This window comes from Sminthopsis crassicaudata, chromosome 5 (assembly GCF_048593235.1).
Source record: "Sminthopsis crassicaudata isolate SCR6 chromosome 5, ASM4859323v1, whole genome shotgun sequence".
NCBI classification, from domain to species: Eukaryota; Metazoa; Chordata; class Mammalia; order Dasyuromorphia; family Dasyuridae; genus Sminthopsis; species Sminthopsis crassicaudata.
The window spans coordinates 311,041,016-311,053,425 of NC_133621.1; the positions used below are offsets into that span (position 1 = coordinate 311,041,016).

The 12,410-nt window shown below is 50.8% G+C and overlaps 1 protein-coding gene across 2 annotated transcripts in view; it reads left to right on the plus strand.

Moving 5' to 3' along the window:
* Window positions 1-7,701, plus strand: part of CERK (ceramide kinase) — a 45,568-nt gene extending 37,867 nt beyond the window's left edge. Inside the window, exons 12-15 of one of the 2 annotated variants that reach the window (XR_012482885.1) lie at window positions 369-577; window positions 921-1,034; window positions 3,933-4,016; window positions 7,597-7,701. Coding sequence is in view for 1 of the 2 variants with exons in the window: in XM_074272073.1 (XP_074128174.1) it covers window positions 369-577; window positions 921-993 (282 nt within the window). In the remaining variant the exon portion in view is untranslated. Of the gene's footprint in view, window positions 1-368; window positions 578-920; window positions 3,604-3,932; window positions 4,017-7,596 lie in introns of those variants that run through there. The other variant, XM_074272073.1, reaches the window with a different exon arrangement.
* Window positions 7,702-12,410: the final 4,709 nt, after the last annotated feature.

Sequence of the window (12,410 nt, forward strand, 5' to 3'; positions counted from 1 at the left end):
TTGAGAGACTGTCTGAATGGCTGCTCCAGAGCTTTCACCACCTGTGTTCTGCCAGGTGAGCCTGAGAGGCTAGCAGAGACAAAGTGGGGGTGCAGGTGTGGACAGAGGCAGCGTGCCTTAAAGGAGCGGTTGGCCAGGGACGGGTGTCCTTGTTCTCCTCGGGCCACGATTATCAGCCAGCCCAGAAATCAGGCAGACGCTTCTCGCTTCTCCCTAGCAATAGGCAGCAGCCAGGAGGCTCCTTGGGAAACTTCTTTATTTTTACATGAAAAGTGACACTAGAGTCCACATGGGAGACATGCACAACCTTACTTTCCAGAGACACCAAGTGTCAGGACCTCATTGTCCTATTGGTTTTTGTCTTGCAGTTTGACTTTGCATTTGTTGAGGTTTACCGGGTGAGGAAATTTCAGTTCACCTCAAAGCATTTAGACGATGAGGATGGGGACCTCAAGGATTTAGGGAAGAAGCGATTTGGACAGATCTGCAGCGACCATCCCGCCTGCTGCTGCAGCCTTCCTAACAGTACCTGGAACTGTGACGGAGAGATTCTGAACAATTCTGCTATTGAAGTCAGGTGGGTGGCTTCCTGCAGGTGCCTTCTGTCCAGCAGCCACTGACCAAGTGCTGACAGGGACCATCACCTCACCCCCCCTTCCCAGCTCCAGCATCCTCCCCTCAATGGCTCCCATTAGGCCCTGCCCACCAACCCTTTATTTTAGACACGAGATTTCCTGCTGGGCTAAAAAGGAAGTGCTGAGCAGGATTTTAGAACAAAAGGGACCTTCAGAGACTCTTTCGATGCCCTCCAATGAAGGGAGCTTGGGGAAGAGCCTGGGGGACCTGCAGGGCCAGGTCCTGGGAGCTTCAGTGTGCCAGTCCCAGGGCCATATTCACCTCTCTCTTGTCTTTGCTCTCAGGGTTCACTGCCAGCTGCTGCAGCTCTTTGCCCGAGGGATCGAGGAAACCCCGACGCAGGAAGCCCTCAGCTGAGAGAGCGTGGCGGCGGAGGCCTTGCGGTGCAGCGAGCACTTGTAAATCTTCAGACATATTTATTAGAGAGAATGTCACAGACCAGTTCTGTGGGTGCATACACACATTTAAAATTCGGAGTTTATTTTTGATAGTTAAATGTTGATTTTAGAAAACTGCCTTTTTCCAGCTGTGTCTGTCCATCCTAAGCATTTACATGTGAATCATCAGGGGCCTAGGAGGAGGCAGGCCGGCGAAGGTCACCCTACTTTCTGAGCCGTCCGAGGTGCCGAGGGCATGGATCCTGTCCGTCAGTCACACACCACGGCAAGGCCGGGGGCCCCAGCAGCATCTGCAAAGGGCCCCTAAGCCTTGTCTTTGCGTGATCGGAGAGGATGTGGGGGGCTGAAGTCAGAGCCCCTCGTGGTCCTCTCTCCTCGGTCCGGGCTTTGTCCCACTGCCCAGGAGAGTGCGTTCTGGGCTTCCAGGGAGCCTCGGCCTTCAACAGTTGCCCATGGTTCACCTTTAAGGTCTCCACTGTGTTGCTGAACATAGTGTTTTCCTGAGGACCATTTCAGCCAGTGGCAAGTCCTAAGGGTGTTGGTGCAGATAGGTTGTGATCCCTTGGCTGTGAGGTAGGGGAGCAGGCACCAGAAGGCTGCATTAAAACAAACAAAAAAAAAACCCCGGCATTTTGGATTCCAGACATTGGGGCTCGCTGTTGACACGGGCCGAGCGGTTAAATAGCATTCATTGTGCCGCCCGAGCAGCGGGGGAAGCGGGCGTTCAGTAAATCAGAAGTTCACTATGTGAATTGTTTGTTGTTAATGATATTAACTGCAAAACCCGGGTGTTCCCCACAGATGTGCAATTGTTCTCTATTGTGTGTCCATTTGCGTTACCTTGGAGTCTGTGCTGACAGGCCCGACGGGACGGGGGCTCCTCTGCCTCGCGTATTTCCATCTATTTATCGGAAGTTGTGTCCTTTTCAGCTCTCGCACTGTGTGTCGTGGGGGGTTTCAGTGTTTGTGTTTTGTCTACAAACCAGGATTAATTGTTCATTTACCACTGAAGCACTTGAAAGTACAATTATCAGAGGAAACAGATTTTTCAACGAAGGCATTCCTATTCAAGTAGCAGCGTAATTACTAAATTGTGTCCTAGATCATTGTTTTGCTCTTATTCATAGTTATGAAGATGATAAAATGTATTCAGAGTAGTCTCTTTTCAAAATACAAGACGATGAGCTTAGAGTCACTTAAGTGTATTCTCATAGTGAAATACTTGAGACTGCTTTTACCAAACTAGGCTATTTTATATACAGTTCTAGAATCCATACTGGATGGGTTTTTACCAGTTCACTTAGGTATTTAGACATATTTAACATACATCACATAATATATTTTTAGAATTTACTTGGAGCAGAAGTAGAAATCAGCTTACCTCTTGCATCATTTGGTCCAACCCCAGGAAGGAGAGGGAAACTCGTTAAGTTGATTTCATGAGAACTTAAAGGTTTTCAGGGTCAGAGAACTAGTCGAGTGGCCCTCGGGCTGGAATTAAATGTCTGGCTCCACATAGCCATGGTTTCCAGGAGTTCCTAAATACTTTGAATCTGCCAGGGACCACATCTCCTCCTTTGGCATTCCCTCCCTTCTGCCCGGGTCCCAGCACTCCTGGCAGGGGCGCCCAGGCGGCTCTGCAGGAGGCCCTGCTGACCAAAAGGCATCATCCTCGGGGCCTCTCAGTCCAGACACCATCGATTATCTCATTCATCCTCTCTCTCTCTCTCTAAGATGGTGATGGCCCCCGCAGGGTGGCCATGGCTGGTGTGTCCACGATCGCTGTCTGTCTTTCGGCTGCCAAGCCAAACTCGACACTTGAACGTGTCTTTTTTGTGAAAATGATCTTTCCTTCTGACTCCGACGGAGTTTCCCAAGGGGGCGTTGGCCCTGCTCAGAACCCCAGGCCCGCCACTGGTCTAGCTTGCCAGTTCTGGGTTAATGCTCTAAATTGTTCATAGGAATCCCCGGGCCCAGAGAAAGGCCCCTCCACATTCCCTACTTGGTCAGCTCAGAAAGGGCCGCCAGCCTGGCGTCAGTCTGGATGGAGTCTCCCTTAGATGAGCATCCTCCTTTAGATGAGGAGGAGCCTGGACATTCCCCGACTTTCCTCTCGGCCCTTGGGAGGAGCACCCCATACCTGCCCCCTGCCTGCTCACGTGCAGCCCCTCCCCCCTGTGCATGTTGGGCTGCCTCTGTCAGGGACCTCAGGGGCTCACAGATGGGCCCTGACCTCTCTGCCGGCCCTGAAGCCAAACGCTGTGCTCTACCCAGGGGGCGGCCTTCTGGAGCCCAGGCTGCAATCGAGCAGTACGGGCGGCGGCTGTTCCCCTGTACTGCGCTCTTGCTTATTTTCACTAAGAAAAGGGCTTTGCAGGTTGTGCCCGCTCTTTGAAAACAATTATGAATTTATTCCTTAAGTACAATCATGGGGAGAAAGAAATTACTGATGGAAAAACTTAAGTTTCATTTTCTATCTAATCTTGCTGGTTTCAAGATTAGAAGAGGGTATACTTAATGTTCCGCTATGTTGAGAGGACTTTAAAAAATAAAATTATGTTGGACAAAATTCGACTTTTTTCTTTGCTTGTGTTGAAAGTTCTCTTCTGGAAATAAAAAGAAAGAATCCGTGTGCGTCTGTCTTGCCCAATCTTAGGAGACCGAGAGCCGGGAGAAATTGGGGAGGTCGTGGAGGGACCCTCCATCCCTGCCTATCCAAGGCCTCCAAGCTCTCCTGGCCTTCCCACAGGCCTCAATGTTTGTCAGACATCTGACCGGTATGGGGTGGAGGGAGGGCTCCCTGGGCGCGCTGGGAAGAGGGCGGAAGGGGAGGCCGTGGGACCCACTTTGGTCCTGGCCACGGTGAGTTCATTTCTTCTTGTCTTCCCTCTTTCTTAGAAACACTGGAAAAGCATGGAAATAAGCGGCCTTTTGGGAGCCTTGGTCAGCTGGACTGCAAAGACCCAGCGGGGCCTTTTTCAGGTGGGCTGAGGTTCTCGGCCTTTTGGTGGGGAGAGTGCTGGGCCAGGGTCCATGTGACAGGGGTCCTCCTGAGTCAGCTTCAGTGTTCCCAAGCACGGTGTCCAGTGGAGGCGCATCCTTGCAGTGCCCGTGTACTGGAGGCCATTGGCAGCGAGGATGGCATCCATCACCCATTTAGGAGGCAGCAGATGTGGCAGGCAGGAGTAGGATGCCCTTGTCACAAAAGAGGAAGCAAGTTCCCAGGAAGGTGAGGGCGCTTCTCAGGCACCCGGGGCCCAAAAGGCGCAGCCGAACCTGGGCTCCCTTGTTCTGGCTCCTGAGCCAAGTAGGGCGCGGGGGGGTGGGGGTGGCGAGGCTCTGGTGATCCCCTCACTGAATGCTCCCAGAGAGGTTGATGCAGGAAGGCTGGGCCCCCAAGAGAGGTGATGGAATGTGTGTGAGAGATGGCAGGAGGGGCTTGGTGAGTGACAGATGTGTGGGCATAAGTGGCAAGAATGGTGGAAGCCTGTAGGAGGGAAGGCCTGCACTCCTGGGGCCAGCCCCTCTAGTCTCGGGAGCCCCCAGGCCTGGCTTCTATCCCCCCACTGCCTCCCCATGGTCACTAACGGGGGAAAGGAATGGGTATGGTGAGGTCCTGTGCAGCCATAGGTGTGAGATGTACCAGCAGCTTGGGAGCAGGCCTGTGTTTCAAGGAGGGAGCCCCCTCAGGAGGAGCCCAGGACAAATCCCTTCCCTTGGGGAGCTCCCGTCCTGTTCTGGGGGGGAGGTCAGGGGGCTGAGGATATTGGTGCGGTGTGTGAAGCTTTATGGGGTGTTTTAGAGGGGATGCTGAGGCATGAGAAGGATCCCTCCCCCAGAGGTGAGGGGCACATGGCTGCCCACCTCTGCCTTATAAAGCTTGCCTGACCCATTGTCCACTAGACTTCCAGCTGGTCAGAGAATCAGCATTGCCTAAGCACCTACTGTATACCAGGCACTGGGCTGGGAGCTGGGGAGACAACAGACATGGCAACGATGGTACATCAGCGGGACGAGCCTGGTAAATGAGAGAGTCAGCAGGGAGAGGCACCAGAAGAGCCTGGGTGGGATCTAGCTGGAGGTGAAAGGCAGCCAGGGAAGCCGAGACAGTCGTAGAGGGAGAGAATTTCAGATGCAGGAGACACTGCCCCAGAAGCAGAGCATCTTGTGTGCCTGAGAGCGCAGAGCACTCAGCACATGGTCCCAGAGCACGTGGCAGGGGCAGGGCAAGGTGCTGGAAGCCTGGGAGGTGACAGGAGCCAGCAGGGCCTTTGGATGCCGTGGGATCTGATGATTGATCTTTTTTTTTTTTTTTAAACCTTTGTATCATTATTTTAAGGTTATTTGTATAACATATTCTCTCTCTCTCTCTGTCTCCCTCCCTTCCTCTCTCTCTCTCTCTCTCTCTCTCTCTCTCTCTCTCTCTCTCTCTCTCTCTCTCTCTCTCTCTCTCTCTCTGTCTCTCTGTCTCTCTGTCTCTCTCTGTCTCTCTGTCTCTATCTCTCTCTTTCTTTCTCTCTCTCTCTCTCTCTCTCTCTCTCTCTCTCTCTCTCTCTCTCTCTGTCTCTCTCTCTGTCTCTCTCTCTCTCTCTTTTTAACATTCCACATTTAGTGTATGTAAAGGAAGAATCAGATATAAAAGGATGAAAACCATGAGAAAAAATAATGAAATTTAGCGTTTCCCTCTGCATTCAGACTTCCTAGTTCTCTCTGTGGATGTTCATTAGCATTTATCCATCACGAGGCTTTTGAGAATTGTCTTCGAGATCACTATATTGCTGAGAAAAGACAAAGTCGCCAGAGTTGAGCGTTATACAATCTTGCTGTTACCGTGTACGGCATTTCCCTGGTTCTGCTCACTTCACTCGGCATGAGTTCATGTCTGCTGTTCAGGCTTGAAGATGAGAGTGAGCCAATAGTTCCCTTTGTATCATGGGTGTCCATGGGGGTGATAGGGTCAGATCTTCCCTTTAGGGGGAAACAATCCCTTTGGTGGCTGAATGGAGGCTGGACTGGAAGGGGGAGGCAGACCTTGGCACCGGAGGCAGTAGTTCAGGCAGGAGGGCATGAGGACCTCCCATGAGCCATTGGGGCGTCTTGTTTCCCTACATCTTTACCTTTAACACTCGACTGTAGAATTACATGACTGTTGGCTTGCTTGCACTGGGAACCAGCTAGGTGCCCACTTTAGGGCTTCTAATTCATCCCTGCTGAGAGTTTGGAACTACAGGGAGGCAGACTATGGTACAATATAAAAGAAATTTCTAATAATGTTTTCAACATTTACTTTGATAAAATTATAGATTTCCATTTTTTCTTCCTCTCCAAAATGGCCAACAGTCTGATATATGTTGTACATGTACAGTTAAACATATTTCCACATTAGCCATGTCATGAGAGAAGAGTCAGAACAAAATCACCAGAGAGGAAAATCAATAAAAAAAAGTGGGAATAGTGATTCCTTGTATAGATAGTGAGTTCCCTGTGGCAGGAAGTCTTTGAATAAAGGCTAGATGAGCATTTGCCAGGGAATATATCGCAGAAGGGATCTCTACTTTGGTATGAGTTAGATCACATGACCTTTCTGGTCCCTTTCCTCTGGGAGATTCTTTGATTAGTAGCTACATAAATGCCTCAAGATGGGAAATCCCTCAGGTAGCTCAGTGTATACCTTAGAGTTGGAAAAGGAAATTGTTGGAAGAATTTCCATTAAAAAAAAAACCAAGATTTTTTTTTTTAATTTTGTGTTTTCACGTGACCTATCCTTTCTGCTTCCAGACCTTCTATCTTTCCCACCCCACAAATCATCCTTTATAAGAATTTTTTCGTAAAAGAAGAAGAGAAAACAATTCACGAAAACCTAATTAATATATGGGATATATTGGAATTTACTGGAAAAAGTACCTGTGAAATATGACAGATACATTCCCCTTCCTATCTCTTTAGAAGAGTAGAGGGAGCTATTTTTCTAGTATTGCTTCTTTGGGGCCAAGTTTAAGCTTAGAATTTTGCAAAATTCATTGTTTTGTGATTTTTTTTTTCTGTTTCTAATGCTGTTACTTACCATCGGGTATATTGTTTTCCTGGTTATGTTAAAATTTTTTATTAGTTTTCATTAATTCATATCATGTAAATCTTTTGATATTTTTCTGTATTTGACAGATTAGACGATTTTAAAAAAATAAAAACTAAAGTGACATTTTCATGGTCTAAAATCTCCTTGGCTTTCCAAAGAATAAATTCCCTGTTTTTATTGTGTGGGAAATATCCCCATTTTTGGAGCGCTTTGCATTGAATACAGGGAGTTATTGATGCAGTGGGATTTGCTGATGTTAGTAGTCAGTTGCATTCATCACTCCCATTTTTGTGGGGAAGTCTTGTTAACGGTCCTTTGCTTCTCCCATTTGTAAATATCATCAGAAAACCTGTCCTGTCTGGGAAAATCAAATGGAGGAGCATGAGTGTGTGTGTGTGTGTGGGGGGGGGGTTTGCTAGGGTAGATCAGTGTTTCAATCGGGGGTCTTTATTTTCCTTTTTCCTTTTGTTTTTGTTTTCCTCCCAGGAATGGACAAATGAAGGGGGAGTTATTGGGAAGTGATCACAGTGGCAATAAAAGCAACATCAGTAAGCCTTTAAAAAAAAAAAAAAAGAAAGAAAGACAAAGCAGATGAACAAAGCATGGTGCCCAAACTTAAATGCAGATGGACAAGAAACGCATTAAAATATGGTCTTGGAAAAGTGCTCCAAGTAGATAATAATAACTCTCCCTTTAGCATTTTATGGTTTGCAAGAAGCTTTCCTTGTAACAATCCTGGGACAGAGGTAGAAGGGGGCTGGCAGTTGGCAGTTGGCAGTTGGGGAAAAGGAGAGAGCCCAGACGAGAAGGCAATGACCCTGACCTTGGTTCTTGGCCAGATTCTAGAACACATTATTAGATGGATAATTACACGGAGAGCATTTACAGTCTTTACAAAGAGTTTGCATGGCTTCATCCAGAACAGGTCTTGCTAGCCTAGCACCATGGTCTGTCTTCTAAAGCAGGGATGCTCGCGTTCTAAACCCAACTAGGTGGAGAGGGCAGAGATTCACCCCGACTTGTGAGATCCTTTTGTGGCAACCCCCCCCCAAAGTGTACACAAAATCCAAGCTGGTTTCCATTCTGGAAGATGGAAGTACCTTGACTATAATAGTCTGGAAAACCTTCCTTAAAGCAGCAACAGCAGTGTTTTAAGGAGGAACAAGAAAAAATAATTTAAGGGGCAGAGATGACTCCAAGGACCGCCTCTGTCACTGCCTACAGCACGTTGGAACTCTTCAGAAGAGTTAGGTTTGGAAAGAATGCTGGAAAGGTGGCGTTTGAGAATGGGATAAGGTTTCTGTATCATGCATGGCAATGGTGGCCAGAGATAGAGTGCGTCTGACTTAGGTCAGTAAAAATACTTTGGCCTAAATCTCAATCTACTGGAGAGTTTGAAATGAAAATGGGAGAAAAGTCGAGAGGGAGGAAACCATCAAGATCAGTACCATGGAAAGCAGCCAGAAAGGAATGGAACCTGAAAGGAGCATCCTGGGAAACAATATCCAGAATGAAAGCCAACAGGAAAAGCCACCGGTCATGGGTAGAGGGGCCCGGATGTCCTACCAGTGCAGGCAGGCGGCGGTTCCAGAAGGGCTGAGACCTGAAGAGAACCACAGTGGATGGCAGGTGAGAGTACATGTAGAACGTTGCTGCCCAGGTGCCTGCTCTAACTAAACATGGCACCATCAGTGAAAGAATGAGGATTGAGAACCTGATAGGTCAAAGGCTCTGGGTCGCTTTGGGATACAAAACCAAATCCAGCCATTCCTGCCCCCGGGGAACTTAGATTCTCTTGGGGGTTGGGGTGTTCACACGTGAGAAGGGAGAGAAGAGGAGACGCTCTCCAGAGGAGCTGACACAAGAGCCACTTCTAAGGGAGGTTTCAAGCACAGCCTGGATGACCACTTGTTGGAAAAGCTTCATCTCAAGGACACTCCCCCCTTTCAACTCTGGGATTCTCTGATTAGAGGAGGTCTTGGCCTTGGAGGATTTCACAGTCTGGCTAAAGACAAATTGATTTGAACTGGACTGAAGTGCATTGATTGACATGGTTCTATAGGGAAATGAATCCACTTGAGCCGAATTGATGAAAATGCAAAAGGATTCACAAGAATAGAACTGTCATGGGGAAATGGGATTAGCCCTCTTCTGTCTGGCCCTAGAAGGCATAAGTGGTAACAATGGGCAAAACCGAAAGGGTTTAATATCGAGAGGAACTGAAATCAAGTGCATGGAGTGACATGGCTCAGCAGGATCATTCTCCCAAGGAAGGAACAGTGATAATGAGGTTTCTGACCACTCCTAGTAAAGTTTCAAGGCAAGTCCTCTGAAACAGAAGTTGGATTAGATTCTTTTAAAGCCCCTTTCAGTGCTGAATTTTCCATCCTCCAAAGTACTTTCCCTAAAACGCCCTACAGAAGGAAGCTTGTGCAGGTGCTTTGTTTTTGTTTTAAATTTAACTTCCGTTAAAGTTATGTTCTGAACTAAAAAACCACCAACAAACACAGTTTTACAAAAAAAAAAAAAAATTATGACACCATAATTTCTATTGCCGTTTTTGAAAAAGTATGTGTTCAGTTCATTATGTTGGATGAATGCATGAATGAAAAAGCTGGGCCGGGGCTGGGCCCCAGCTCTGAAGTCAGGAGGACCCGAATTCAAATGTGACCTCAGACACTTAACACTTCCTGGCTGTGTGACCCTGGGCAAGTCACTTAACCCCAACTGCCTCAGCAAAAAGAAAGGAGAAGAAAAAACTTGTCAGGGACTAAAAGTGCTGAGGATATAAAAATAGGGCCCAAGACAAAAAAAGAGTTCCTGCTCTCACAGACCTTACTGCCTTCTAACAGGGAAGACAAACCGTCTCAGGGGCGGTGACCAGAGGAGGGTGTTTTGGGTGAAGGTGGAAGGCAGCAGGAGTGTGATGGATGTAGCTGATGGAGGGTCTCCTGTAAATCTGGCAGATCCAGAGGCCAGTTTCTGATGGTCAGGCCGGGCCCCTGGGATGGATTCCCGAAGATGAGGGTGTTAGACCTTACTTGGACTTGGGTTTGCCCTCAGGAAGGCCTTGTGAGGGGGGGAGAGGGGAGGTCCAGTGTGGAGGGTCACTGTGGGCCAGCAGATGGTGAAATGGCCAGGGAGAGGGACAGCGGAGTGGGACGTGCTCCCGAAGCATTGCCCTGACTCAGAGTCACTCTGCTTCCCCTTGTGTCCCTTGCGTGCCCGTTGGCCACAGTGGATGGATCTGTCTCATTCTGCTTCTCCCGCGTTGTGGGCAGCCCTAGTCCTTGGTCAGAGTTCTGGTGGGTTCTTGCACTGCTCTGTGTTTTAGCATAGGAAACCAAGTCTGAGAAGAGTTCAGGAAGGTCATACGGGAGCAAGGAAGTGACCCTCACTTGGAGCTCTTTCCACTGCCTCTGAGGATGGAGAACATGGTGGAGACCCTCGCCTCGGAGTGGGTGACCGTGCCCACGGTGCTGGGGACCCATTGCCTGTCGGCAGAGCCGGCCAGATCCAGAAGTGCTCCCCGCACCATGATTGTTGCCCCTCCTTTTCTCCAGTGTCTCTCTCATTTCTTTTCGTCCTCTTAAATCTGGGCTGCACAGTAAGTGGGTGTCTTCATTGAACCGGCCACCATGATTCCTCGGTCTTCCAAGTTAGAGCTCATTCTGAGCGCACCAGCAGCACCCCGGGAGCAACAAGAGACCTTTTCAGGAAGGATCCCCCCACGTTCGCCCTGGAGTTTTTGTTCGCTGCAATGGTCCCAGTCCCTCCCTCTGGCCACAGCACCAGGTGCCCCTGGGCCTTCCATGCGATCTTGCAGGCGGCCTGCTGAAATCCACTTCTGGCTGCAGCATCCCAGCAGGATGCCCTCCGCTGCCCACGGGGGAGGCCCCTGCACAGAGGGCAGCAGGTGCAGCTGGTCCCTCCCAGTGAATCCCACAGAGTCCCAGGAGCATCACAGAAAGGACTGGGGAGGGCAGGGGGTGAGTGCCCGCACCCCATCGGGCCCCAGGGAGCTTGCCAATGCCTGTAGCGGCGCTCCGGCCGGCAGCCATCCCCTTCCTTCCGGCCTCCGCCCCCAGCCCCTCATCCCACTTGGTGCCGGCCCCTCTCTATCTGCACAGCTCCGGCTCCATCTGGGGCCCTCAGCTCCTCTCCCCCAGGTTATCCCAAGGGCCTCCAAATTGCTCCTGGTGCCCCCTACCCACTCTGCACCCCCAGCTGCTGCCAAAGGGACATTCCCTAAACGCCCGGCTAACCGGCCCTGCCATCTCCAGCCTCACCTATAGCCGTTCGGGGATGCCGGCCTTCTCAGCCTCCCTGGGCACTGCCCCTCCTGCCCCCAACCACAGTGCCTGCCCCCAGCTCTAGACAGAGCTTCTCCTGCCCCCAACCACTTATGTGTGCATGCAGGTCTGGGGCCCCGGGAGTGTGTGATCCTTTGTTCCACACCCTGCCTCCCAGTGCCTGGCAGGTGATCCACACATAGTAGGCGCTTTCTGCCTCCTCCACACATAGTAGGTGCTAACTGCCTCCTCCACACATAGTAGGTGCTAACTGCCTCCTCCACACATAGTAGGGGCTTTCTGCCTCCACACATAATAGGCGCTTTCTGCCTCCACACATAGTAGGCACTTTCTGCCTCCTCCACACATAGTAGGCCCTTGATGCCTCCTCTCGATTGGGTAAAGGAAGTGAGAGCTCTTTAGGACCTGCCTGCCTGGAGGCGACCAGGGCAGCCCTTTGGGTGTCGCCCTGCGTGATGCGGTGTTGGGGCGCTGCGGTGTGGATCGGGCAGATGAGAACCTTGACTGGCCGGGGCACGGACGAGTCCAAATTGGGACGAACTTAGATGGTACCGGGTCACGACTTCTACGCCCCGGACGGAGCCGGGGACCCGGGCAGTCCCCGAGTGGCGCCCCAAGCAGAGACGTCAAGGTGACGTGGTGGCAAGAGCCACGGGTTCGAATGTCGCCTCCTAGCTCACGGGGTCATGCGAGGGGCCGGTGAGCCCCCGGCTCTGCAAGCCTCCAAGCCCGGCGGAAGCTCCGCGAAGCTCCGGGCCCGCCCCTCGAGCGGGGGCCCATGTGAAGGTCTCGCGGCGCCATCTGGTGACGCTGGCTGGGACTGCAGGCCGAGCAGCCTCTCCGGCCCAGGCCTCTGGGAGCCAGGGGCTGCCCCGGTCAGGGAGCGGGCGCCGCTGCCAAGAGAAGGGACGCTCCGAGGGTCTGTCTGGCCTGTGGGGCCTCTGAGCAGGCTCGGGGGCCTGGATCCCCCTCAGAGCAGCACGGGGG